At 45.3% G+C, this 12,469-nt stretch overlaps 1 protein-coding gene and 1 pseudogene across 1 annotated transcript in view; both read left to right on the plus strand.

The window, feature by feature from the left end:
- LOC100959585 overlaps nt 1-891 on the plus strand; it is a 4,891-nt pseudogene extending 4,000 nt beyond the window's left edge.
- A 4,764-nt stretch (nt 892-5,655) lies between these two features.
- IGSF23 (immunoglobulin superfamily member 23) overlaps nt 5,656-12,469 on the plus strand; it is a 16,328-nt gene continuing 9,514 nt past the window's right edge. Inside the window, exon 1 of the mRNA XM_012811148.1 lies at nt 5,656-5,719. Coding sequence (XP_012666602.1) covers nt 5,656-5,719 — 64 coding nt within the window. The remainder of the gene's footprint in view (nt 5,720-12,469) is intronic.

Genomic DNA, 12,469 nt, shown 5'->3' on the forward strand with positions numbered 1-12,469 from the left:
GAAAATAGGATAGGTGCTGGGCTACAACACCTCAGGTGCCTGGGTGCCGCCCTAACTCAGGGAACAGAACAAACATCTGGCTTTTTTTTTTTTTTGAGACAGTCTCACTATGTCACCCTCAGTAGAGTGCCATGGCATCACATTCATAGCAACCTCAAACTCTTGGGCTTAAGCAATTCTCTTGCCTCAGTCTCCCAAGTAGCTGGGACTACAGGCACCCACCACACACTCAGCTATTATTTTGTTGTTGTTGTTGTAGTTGTCACCGTTGTTTGGCAGGCCTAGCCTGGATTCAAACCCACCAGCCCCAGTGTATGTGGCTGGCACCCTAGCTACTGAGCTATAGGCGCCAAACCTAAACATCTGGCTTTTTGATAGACGTCTCCATGGCAAGAATGGTACTTAGTGGGATGAGCAAGAAAAAGATGTCTCATTTGTTAAGCAGTTGGTCTCTAAAGAAGATAAAACCCAGTTAGCAAGTAAACTATGTCCTCTGAAAGATGAAGAAGTATGGCCCATACATCCTTGGGAACCAAGTTCCTCTGGAGTCAGCCTGATTGCCTTGAAGCTGGGCATGATGCCTTTATGGACCAAACACAGTCAAAAGCCTGGGTCACATTACTTCAGGTGCAAGACTGTCATATTCCAAAATATACTTCAAAGGAAAGCTGTAACAGAAAAATGGCGGTCCTACACAAAGGAGGAAAAACTCTACCACATTTCTATAAACTGACATCTATACTGAAATTTTACTAAGAACTTGGATTACCATCAAAACAGAAAGTTAAACTCTTTCATGGAAGAGATAACGGTGTAATGAAGCCACACACTACTCTTCATGCTGCCCACTTTTGTCCAGGACAGTATGTGGACGTCACAGCCAAAATGTAGGTCCTCTTAGTGGGTTCTCCTTCACTTGCGTTTCCCCATCTATTAAGAACAGAGGGAGGGCTCAGCACCTGTAGCTCAGCCACATACACTGGAGTTGGTGGGTTTAAATCCAGCTCAGACCTGCCAAACAGTGACAACCAAAAAACAGCCAGGCGTTGTGGTGGGCACCTGTAGTGCCAGCTACTTGGGAGGCTGAGGCAAGAGAATCGCTTAAGCCCAAGAGTTTGGGGGTGCCGTGAGCTGTGATGCTATGGCACTCTACCCAGGGTGACAGCGTGAGACTCTGTCTCAAAAAAAAAAAAAAAAAGGAACAGAGTGAGTCAAGGAAGAACAGTCTTGTCAACTCAGTGAATAAAGGATAAAGGTCATTCTCTTTCTCCCCCAAGGGATATTTTATTTAAATATAAAATAGGAATAGGATATTTTAATAAATAAATGAAGATATTTAAAGAAAAATTTGTTGCCAGGTGTGGTAGCCCATGTCTGTAACTCCAGCATCTGGCAGGCCAGGACAGGAGGATCCCTTGAGCTCAGACATTTGAGACCAGCCTGGGCTAGACCCCATCTCTACTAAAAATAGAAAAATTAGCCATGTGTGGTGGCAGGTGCCTGTAGGAGGCTGAGACAAGAGGATCACTTAAGCCCAAGACTCCATATATATATATATATATGGAGTAAAGAAAAGTGTAGGCTCGGCGCCTGTGGCTGAAGCGGCTAAGGCGCCAGTCACATACACCTGAGCTGGAAGGTTCGAATCCAGCCTGGGCCCACCAAACAACAACGACAGCTGCAACCAAAAAATAGCCGGGTGTTGTGGTGGGCGCCTGTAGTCCCAGCTACTTGGGAGGCAGAGGCAGGAGAATCGCTTGAGCCCAGGAGATGGAGGTTGCTGTGAGCTGTGATGCTACGGCACTCTACTCAGGGTGACAGCTTGAGGCGCTGTCTCATAAAAAAGGAAAGAAAAGAAAAGTGTAGGTGGCATGTACATATGGAAGGAGTTATAAATGTGAGGAGAAACACTGAAGTTTGAGAAATGTTCATGATAAAAAAAAAAAGTGGACAATTAGTTAAAGCCATGAAAAAGATTATATTCAGTGACCACTGACAGTGGAGAGAGAGCTGAGCACTGTTCTGATTTGTACAGAGGTATCGGTATGTCTGGAAGGGAGAAGGAGGGAGAGCGAGAGAACGTGGGCACAAGTAAAAATCCTAAAGGTTGGTCAGTGTCAGTGGGATTGGACCAGCTTCATCTGCAAGCTGGCCATTGTCATAGTCAGGATTCTAGCCTCCCATAGACACTAGCAGACCAAGCCCAGATCAGGTCCTGGAGAAACATCCCCGAATTGTAGGAGATATGTATATATCTCAAAGAAACAGAGGTAGGATTGGCAATTGTAAGCCCTTTTTAGTAAAAGCTCTAAGAAAGGGAAATAGGGGTATAATGCCAGATGTTAGCTAGAACAAATAATACGCTCTCCTGGAGGGGTTGAGATTTCTCAGGCAGGCATTTTGATTTTTGGTTTGGGGTTTTTATCGTCTTTTTTTTAGACAGGCATTTTAATGGGGACCTGGGGTCATCCTAACTGCACTATCTTACGTGGCCAGAAGCCCTTGCTAGGTTAGTCATCTCTTAGTGCAGAAATTTGGGTGACGTTCTCAGAAACTCTGACCTTCCAAATTCTCCTCCTTCCCCAGGGGTCAACTCCACAACCTCTTCCCCAGGAGGCATTCCTTATCCAGCCTCCTCTTTGGCTAGATTAGGAATCAGAGCCTCTCAAAAATGTTTTTCATCTTTTCTTTCAATCAGAGTTATTTTGGAGGCAAGTAACAGAATCCTAAATCAAACTGGCTCAGCAAAAACAATGGGAAAGCGCAGACTAGCACAACACAAAATCTGAAGGCTTTGCATCCACCTCAGGCTCAACTCACAGATGATCTAGGTGGGAGGGAGGGTTGTTTGTTGGTTTTGAGACAGAGTCTCACTCTGTCACTCTGGATACAGTGCCATGGCATCATACTTCACAGCAACCTCAAACTCTTGGGCTCAAGTGATCTTCTTGCCTCAGCCTCCCAAGTAGTTGGGGCTACAGGTGCCTACCAAGACACCTGGCTATTTTTTCTGTTTTCAGTAGAGATAGGGTCTTGCTCTTGCTCAGGCTGGTCTCAAATTTACGAGCTCAAGCAATCCACCCGTTGACCACCTTGCCCGGTCAAATCTAGGTGTTTAAATGGTGTTGTCAGAAATCTCTCTTTGCATTTGCCAACTATGCTTTCTTGTGTGTCAAATTCATTCTTAGGCAGCCTCTCCGCTCATTGTAGAAAGATAGACTCTTCACTTAGGCTCCTTCAGCTCAGCAAACCTGGAAGAAGGAAAATGTTTTATTCCCCTAGAGTTCCAGTAAGAGTCCTAGGATTGCTCCCTCTTGGCCTGCTTTAGGGACAGTGCCTAGCTTTCAAGCAATCACTGTGGTCAGGTATGACATGCCCTAACTGGTCAGTCCTGAGCCCCTGGTCTCTTTAAAGCCAGGAAGACATTGATTTCTAGAAGGAAGTTCCAGTTACTATTACTGGCTAAGAGAGAGCAAGTGTTAGCTGAGCAGAAACCCCAGAGTCCTCACCCGCATGCTGGTTATTAATCACCTTGCAAATATTTGCTTATCTCTATCAGTGATCTCCTGGCCTGGCTAATCAGCCCAGCAGAGACAGACAAGTCATTAAAGAGGCAGTTTGGCTAATGCTAATAAATAATCAAGTCACCTGGTGATGACTGTAACTAGAGACTCATGGGTGAACCTTGGCCTTAGGTGGAAACTGGACCCTTCTGGAAGGAAAAAACATAAGCAAATATGAATCAGATAGATATGAGTTCAAATCCCAAGACTCATTTCACTCACTCGCTCATTCATTCATTAATTTGCTAATTTTTTTAAAATATAATTTATTGAACACCTATGATGTGCCAGGCACTGTTCTAGTCACTAGAGCAGTGGTTTTCTTTTCTTTTCTTTTCTTTTTGAGGCAGGGTCTCACTATGTCACCCTCAGTAGAGTGCTGTGGCATCACAGCTCACAGCAACCTCAAACTCTTGGGCTTAAACATCCTCTTGCCTTAGCCTCACAAGTAGCTGAGACTACATGTTCCTGCCACGACACCCAGCTATTTTTTGTTGCAGTTGTCATTGTTGTTTTAGCTGCCCTGAGCTGGGTTCAAACCCGCCATCCTCAGTGTATGTGGCCAGCGCCCCAACCACTGTGCTACAGTGTGTCACAAAAATTTTTAAATTAATTAAATAATTTTCCAAAGAAATTCAAAGCATAGTAAGTACATTCTTTCTTTTACTTTTTTTTCTTTTTAATCAACATAATTTAAGTGTTCTGGGGAAGTTTAACTACAGGTTCAAGTGTGCTGTGAGATTAAAAAAGGTTGAAAAAGGGCAGTGCTTGTAGCTCAAAGGAGCAGGGTGCTGACCGCATATGCTGGATGTGGTGGGTTCAAACCTCAGCCCCAGCCAAAAACTGCAAAAAAAAAAAAAAAAAGGTTGACAAATACTGCACTAGAGGGACATGGCCATGAACCAGACAAAATCCCTACCTTCCTGGACCTGACATTCTAGTTGAGGGGGTGGGAGTGAGGAGAGGGAGACAGATAATAAACAAGTACACCATCTAAGGTGGTGGCAAATGGTGTAATGACAGTAAAAGTGTGACTTGCCAGCAAGGAGCTGGGGGCCTGAGTTGCTGCAGACGTTAGGAAAGGCCTTTTTGAGGAGCTAATATGTGAATGGAGGCCAGAATGAGAAGCAGTCAGCCTTGAGAAGATTTGTGTAGGGCTGTAAGAAGAGGGAACAGCAAGTGCAAAGGCCCTGAGGTGGCTCCCTCCAAGAACTGACAGAAAGCCACTGTGATGTTAGGTGAATTAGCCCCTGGGCACCCCTGGAAGAAGAGTCCCATCCTCTCTACCCCTGGAAAATGCAAATTCAATTCAACAATTTTAAAAGGGCTGGCACTGTCCCTGGCATAGGTAAGTGTTGGATAAACACTAGCTAATAGTCCAAGCTATGTAATTATTAATTTGAGGAGGAAATAATGGGCCTGAAGAGTAAGATGAGAGAGAAAAAGGAGGCTTTTTGGCTTCTCCTTCCAGGTTCTACAGTTCAGGATATAATACAAACAGTCTTGATAAAGGGATTCTGAACATGATTCCAGGATATCCTGGATACCAGAAATAATAACTGGCATTAATTTAATAACTACTGTTATTCTTTGAGCAGGCACTGTTCTGGACACTCAGGTCCACGGTCCCCTCTTACACTGGGACACATGCTATTATTAACATCCCCATTTTACAAAGCTGCTAGTCACAGAGTCTGGGAGGGAAGCCAGGAGACCGGCAGGAGGCACAGGCCACTTCCTACCATATGACCTTTGGCCGCTCCTTGCCTAAGATTTGCAGGAAAAGGGGCTGGGAAATTCTGCCCCTCCCTTCACCTTCATTATCCTCCCTGCGGGGATTGTGTATTATGGGGGAGGAAAGATAAACTGCCAAGCCCCCTCTCCAGGACCCCTGCCCTAGCCTGCTTCCCACCACTAATCTTGCTCTAGCGAAGAATGCCAGCCTGGCTACGGCGGGAGCCGGGGACTCAGGCGGGGCAGGGATAGAGGAGGGGCCGAGGCGGGGTCAGGGCTGTACCCTTGACTGTGTAGATCTGCAAGATCTCACGTCATGACCGGGAGACTTGTGCACAGTCCCTGGACAGAACGCGGCATGGGGTGTCCTCTGCACGCCGGCACCAGCCACAGCCCTGCATGGAAGAAGCTGCTTGTAACAGGTGCGTTGAGAGACAGCGACTTCACCGCTAGTTAGGGAGAGGAGGCGACCTCACCACTGGTTAGGGAGAGGTGGGTGCACCCCCGGGGAGAGTCTCCATCCCCACTCAGAGCTCCTGAGCTCCTACTCTGGTCAGTTTCAAACCCAAGCAACACCGACACCATCCTCGCCAGAGCTCTTGACCCACCCACCCACCCCGACCCCACCAAGCGGAGGTGCCATTGGCTCCATTTACAAAGGAGGAAAGCGAGGGGCAGAGAGGGACGAAGTCACCTACCCAAGATAGCAGGACTAGAAAGGAGCAGAATCTGAATTTGGGACTCCAACCCAAGCCCATGCCATCAGAGCACCCTGTGTCACCCCAGCTATCCACGACCTAATAATAAGTAAAAATAACAACAATAAAATAATAGCAGCATTGTAATAGGAAGTTGTGACTGAATATGTTTACATGCCAGCCTAGTCCCAGTGCTTTCATGTTGTGACATGTAACTCTTATCACAATCTGATGAGGCAGGGGCTGTGTGATTCCCATTTCACAGTGGAGGAAACTGAGGCTCAGAGAGGTTATGTGCCCTCCACAGATCACACAGCTTTCAAGCAGCAGAATGACAATTCAAAGCCAGGTGGTCTGACTACCCAGACCACACTTTCCAGAGACTACACACATCCACCTCTCAGATAGCAAATGAATTGCCTCCTTTTCTAGGTCTTAAAAATCCCATATGAGTGATTTTAAAGCCCCAAACTCAACCAAGTTCAAAGCTCTGCTAAGTTCCTAGCTCAAGCCAGCAAGGGGAGTCTGTTTCCTATTTCCCTCTGTTTTTCCCCTCAGAGCTGTTGTTTGAGACCCCTCAGGGCCCTCTTGAGGGGAAGAAGGAAAGAAAATGAGGTGGGAAAGTTTCTACTTGGCTGCTATAGTTATGAGGTGGAGACAAAGCCTGCTGTGTGTTGCTGGATCTTTCAGGGGGTGGGAAGATATACTTTGGGGATTGGCTTTGCCACTGGATAAAATAGCAACCAGCTTTTAGAAAGTAACTTATGTCTTTGCACTTGGGAGTGGAGAGTTTGGCAGATTGTTTATAAAACATCAGAAGAAAATCAAGCAGCATACAAAGAAGGTACACATAATTTCAACTCTATAAACACAAAGTGCTGTCTTGATATAGTAATATCAAGTGGGGGAGGGGACAGAACTGGCTCAGCTGGGGAGGACAAAGGGAGATTTGACTTTAGGTAGTTCTAATTTTCTTCTAAGGAGAAGCATTTGTGTGATTAAAAATTCATTTTAGGCTCATTGCCTGTAGCTCAGTGGCTAGGGCATCAGCCACATACACCAGGGCTGGCAGGTTCGAACCCAGCCCGGGCCTGCCAAACAACAATGACCACTGCAACAACAACAAAGAAAATAGCCAGGTGTTGTGGCAGGCACCTGTAGTCCCAGCTACTTGTGAGGCTGAGGCAAGAGAACCGCTTAAGCCCAAGAGTTTGAGGTTGCTGTGAGCTGTGATGCCACGACACTCTACCGAGTACAACAAAGTGAGACTCTGTCTCAAGAAGTAAATAAATAAATAAATAAAAATTAAGGGAAAATCTCAAAGGAAATATGCCCCCCAAAATGGTTACCTTTAAGGAACAGAATTAAGGTCCTAAATTTTTGTTTTTGCTGTTTTTTTACTTTACTTTCCAAATTATTCTGTAATGAGGAGCATGGGTTGTTTTGTAATACTGTGTAAGACTAGCTGACTATAATTCTACTTTTTTGTAAAAGGAATAGAAACAATAAGAGGCAATATAAAGCTCGAAAAAGACAGTAAAAATTTCAAAGAGGTGATATTTCTCTCTAGGTGTCAAAGTATTATGCTATAAAATGTATTACTCTTATATTTTTAAAATATTTTTCTATCAACTTATAAATGAATAAACAAATGTGGTATATCATACAATGGGATATTTGGTGATTAAAAAGGGAATAAAGAAATGAACATGGTACAAGATGAGTGAACCCTGAAAACATTAAAAGTTAAAAAAGCCAGGCACAAAAGATCCACAGATTAAATAGTCCCATTTATAGGAAATGTCCAAAACAGGCAAATCTATAGAGCTAGAAAGTAGATTATTAGTTGTCTGGGGCTGGCAGGAGTTGGGGGATTAGGACATAGGGGTAATAGGTTCAGGGTTTTTTGGGGGGAGTGATGCAAATGTCCTAAAATTGATTGTGGTGATGGTTGCACAACTCTTGAGTGTACTAAAAGTCATTGAGTTATACTCTTTAAATAAGTAAATTGTTCACAGAGACTTTAAGGATTCTCACCACAAACACTAGTATGTGAAGTAATGCATGTTAATTAGCTCAATTTAGCCATTCCACAATGTATATACACATTTTGTTTTTTCTCCATTTTTGAAGGATAAGTATACATATTTTAAAATATTGTATTGTGCACCATAAATATGTACAATTTCTGTGTGTCCATTTTATTTATTTATTTATTTTAGAGACAGAGTCTCACTTTATCGCCCTCAGCAGAGTGCAGTGGCGTCACAGCTCACAGCAACCTCCAACTCCTGGGTTTAGGCTATTCTCTTGCTTCAGCCTCCCAAGTAGCTGGTACTACAGGCACCTGCCACAATGCCCAGCCATTTTTTGTGGCAGTTTGGCCGGGGCCAGGTTCAAACCCACCATCCTCGGTATATGGGGCTGGCACACTACCCACTGAGCACAGGTGCTGCCCTGTATCTGCCAATTTAAAATATTAATTTTTAAAAAGAAAAAGTAGAGGTAATGGTATAACTTATCAGAGTACCCAGAAGAAGTATTATCTCACACTAAAATTTATCCTTCACATTGGTTTTAAACCCATTACTATTTTGAAATAAAGTGGTGTGAAAATGGGGGGAATAAGTTAATTGGTATGTGAATTATACATCCATAAAGCTATAAATTATAATTACATATGTATATATGTGAGTGTATATGTGTATATATATATAGACATACAACAGTACAGGCCTCAGTTAAAGCCCTGGGAAGAAAGGCAGGGCGAGGAATGTCCCAAGACAGTGGCCAAGTGGAGAGTGAGGTCCTCACAATTTGCAGCCAAGGTGAGGGTGGTCTGGTTGCCCCAAAGACCAGGGCCTACTCACGGGGAATGGGAATGGGTACAGTTTGGGCAGGGGGACAGATGCTTTCAGTATGGGGCAAGCCAGAAGTGCTAATGTGTAAGTTAGACTATCCTCAGCCCTGAAAATCTCAGGTACTCTTATGAAATGGTATTATTATCCTCCCCCCTTGATGAATGGGGAAACTGAGGCTCAGAGCCCAGAAATAATAAGTGGGAGAGTCAGGGTGATGAACCCCAGTCTAGCAGCGTCCACATCTGCAAATAAAGCCATGTTTTTCATCAGCTGGAATAAGCATAGCTAAGAAGTGAGGGCTTCTGCTTAAGATGCCTTGGGGACACTCCCTGAATCAAGAGGCTCCTGCTGCTGTGTCAGAGTTAGAACACCATCCCCAGAGTGTGGACTGCGTGACCTGGGATCTTCTCCTTCTGTCATTTATTCAACAAACATTCCCCAAGTGTTCGCTCTGTACCCAGCCTGTGTGGGATGGGGCAGGGGACACAGCTTTGACCAAGACAGCCCCAGCCCCATCTTCCCAGGGCTTTCAGTCCAGTGGGGAAGACAGACCCATCCCCAGGCAGCAGTGGCCCTGAGCAGGTAGGACTGGAACCGTGCAGGGAGAAGGGCAACAGCCAGAAGAGAGGACTCAGATCTGAGGCTGAAGAGGTGGTGACCAGGGGAGGACCTCAGAAAGATAGGGCATCAGTTGTACACATTGTATCTCTATACTCTTTGTTCCACAAAAGTGCAAGAAAGCAATTTTTTCCCATCAGGTTAGAAAAGCAAAACCCTAAGCAAATACTTGAGTACAATACTTTATACCAGTCATTTTGCAGCAAGAACTTCCATCACTCCATTAAGTCATCAGAGGCTCCTGTTCAAACACTGTAGTATCTATTACCAAGAACACCTGAGGGGCAAAAAGTCTTTAGTAGAGGGGATGCCTGTGCAGAAGCTCAAATCACAAGAAATTAGAGTCAAGCGGAACAACACTGTACATAGCAAGAAGAGCATTGGCAAAGGCCCAGATGCAAGTTCAGTGTGATTGATATGGAGAATGATGGGAGAGTGGTGAAAGGAGCTTGGAGGGCAGCAGAGATGCCAAATGAAGGGATCTGCACTGTGTCTGTAGGGCACTGGGGAGCCACAGAAGGTTTCTGAGCAGGGAGTAGAAACTTCATGCCAGCTGCAGAGTCAGAGATAAAATCAATGGAAGTGGAGGAAGATGGGCAGTGAGCCCCCCACAGGGATACCTGCAACTCCCAGCTCTTCTTCTTTTTTCTTTTTTTGTAGAGACAGACTCTCATTCTATTACCCTCGGTAGAGTGCCATGGTGTCACACTGCTCACAGCAACCTCCAACTCCTGGGCTTAGGCGATTCTCTTGCCTCAGCCTCCTGAGTAGCTGAGACTTCAGGCACCCTCCACAACGCCCGGCTATTTTTTGGTTGCAGTTCGGCCAGGCCTGGGTTTGAACCCACTACCCTTGGTATATTGAGCCAGCGCCCTACCCACTAAACAACAGGCACCGCCCCTCCCAGCTCTTCTTTATGACCTTGAGTCTGAGACTGAAGCATGTTATGCCTCAGTTTCCCCACTTGTAAAACAGACTACTACCGATCTCAGGGTTGTGGAGGGGATCCCTGAAGCTGTAATTGGGAAAGGTTGGCACGTGGTGTCAGCTGATCATCTGAGCTCTGAGACCTCTCACATCCCCTCCAGGGCCCAGACAGAGCATTTGTATCTGATGGTGTGCCCCTGGGAGTGGTTACCACTAGCCACCATTTCTCGTTTGTCTATCAAGATGTTTTAACATTTATTCTGTAAGTGGATATTTCAGATCCTTAAAAGTAACCACCTATTACTTTGCATTTTTAAGAGCTCATTAAAAGATACCATCACAGTACACCCAGGACTTGCCAATGTGGAGCCAAGAAGGATGACAGTGGCCCAGCACGGGGCTCACACCTGTAATCCCACCATTCTGGGAGGCAGAGATGGGTGGATCCCTTGAGATCAGGAGTTCAAGACCAGCCTGAGCAAGAGTGAGACCCTGTCTCTAGTAAAAATAGAAAAATAGCCAGGTGCCAGGCTGGGCGCCTGTAGTCCCAGCTACTCGGGAAGCAGAGGCAGGAGGATGCTTTCAACCCAGCAGTTGGAGATTGCTGTGAGCTAGGCGGAAGCCATGGCACTCTAGCCTGAGGAAAAGAATAGAATAGAATAATGGTAATTATAATGTCAAGCATTTTGCCGCAGAGATTGCTTTAGTCACCATCTTGGTGTCAGTGGGTCTTAACCAGCTTCTCCACTGTATCCTCTTTTGTCAGAGACTTTGGTTTGGGTCTTATCAAGCAGGGCCTTCTGGCTCCGCATTTCAGTATGAAATTTTAATAACAGGAAATAAGAGGAACTAAGAGAGCAAGGGTTGGGTATGCTCAACAGTCCAGTTTAGAGGCTGAGAATTTTGACTGCCTGGGTGTGGATCACAGTTCTGTTTACCATCTATGACATCCTGGACAAATGTCTTAAATTCTTTGAGCCTCTTTTTCCTCATCTATAACTGGGGTATGATAGTCACGTCAGTCAGGGTTGAGGCAAGAAACAGATGGTCTGCTCTAAGGAAGCAGTGAGGAGAGTTTCAGACAGGGACTATTTGCCAAGGGGTAGGCAGGTATAAGTAGAACAATATGAAAGTGTGCAGCACCCAGGGGCTAGAAACTGCAGGGAACTGTTACCTCCTCCAGGCTAGAAGGTGCAAAAGAAAGAGCAGACCCCAGAACAGGTCACCCAACAGGAGCTAGAGGAGCACAGCCAAGCCTTGGTGACTGAGTGGGAGGGAATGGCGGGACTAATCACTAAGCTCACTGCCCTGCTGCCTTCCCGTCCCCACTGCCAACATCCCCACTGACAGAAGCCAACCAGCAGCAAAAGGCAAGGGAATCCCAACAATGCCACTCAGAGAAGTTGGCCTTTAAGGCAACAGAGCAGAGAAGAGTGGACAGCAGATATTTGCAACATCTAGCAAAATATGAATGTGTGATTTGTGGGGCAGATGTGAGGAATCAAGGAATTGGCACATATCCAGCACTTAGAACACTAGTGGGGGGGGGTGGTTAGGGCTGGTGACTCACACCTACAATCCCAGCACTCTGGGATCGCAGGATAGGAAGATTACTTGAAGTGAGAAATTCAAGATCAGCTTGGGTCTAAGCTATGATCAGCCCCTACATCCCAGACTGGGTGACAGAGCAGAACCCTGTCTAAAAAGAAAAAAAAAGATGGTAGCAAGCTTGCAGTAGGTGCTTAATGAATCAATGAATCTGCCCTGTTATTTTCTACTCTATTCTCATTAGCATTATTGTCACCATCACCTCTTTTTTTTTTATTAAATCATAGCTGTGTACATTAATGAAATTATGGGGTACAATGTGCTGGTTTTATAGACAATGTGAAATACTTCCATCAAACTAGTTAACATAGCCTTCACCACATTTTCTTAGTTATTATGTTAAGACATTTATATTCTACACTTAGTAGATTTAACTTGCACCCTTGTAAAATGCACCATAGGTGTGGTCCCATTAATTACCCTCCCTCCACACATCCTCCCCCCTCCCCTCCCTCTCCTC

Source organism: Otolemur garnettii, unplaced genomic scaffold (assembly GCF_000181295.1).
Source record: "Otolemur garnettii isolate 467f Iridium unplaced genomic scaffold, OtoGar3 scaffold00152, whole genome shotgun sequence".
Lineage (NCBI taxonomy): Eukaryota > Metazoa > Chordata > Mammalia > Primates > Galagidae > Otolemur > Otolemur garnettii.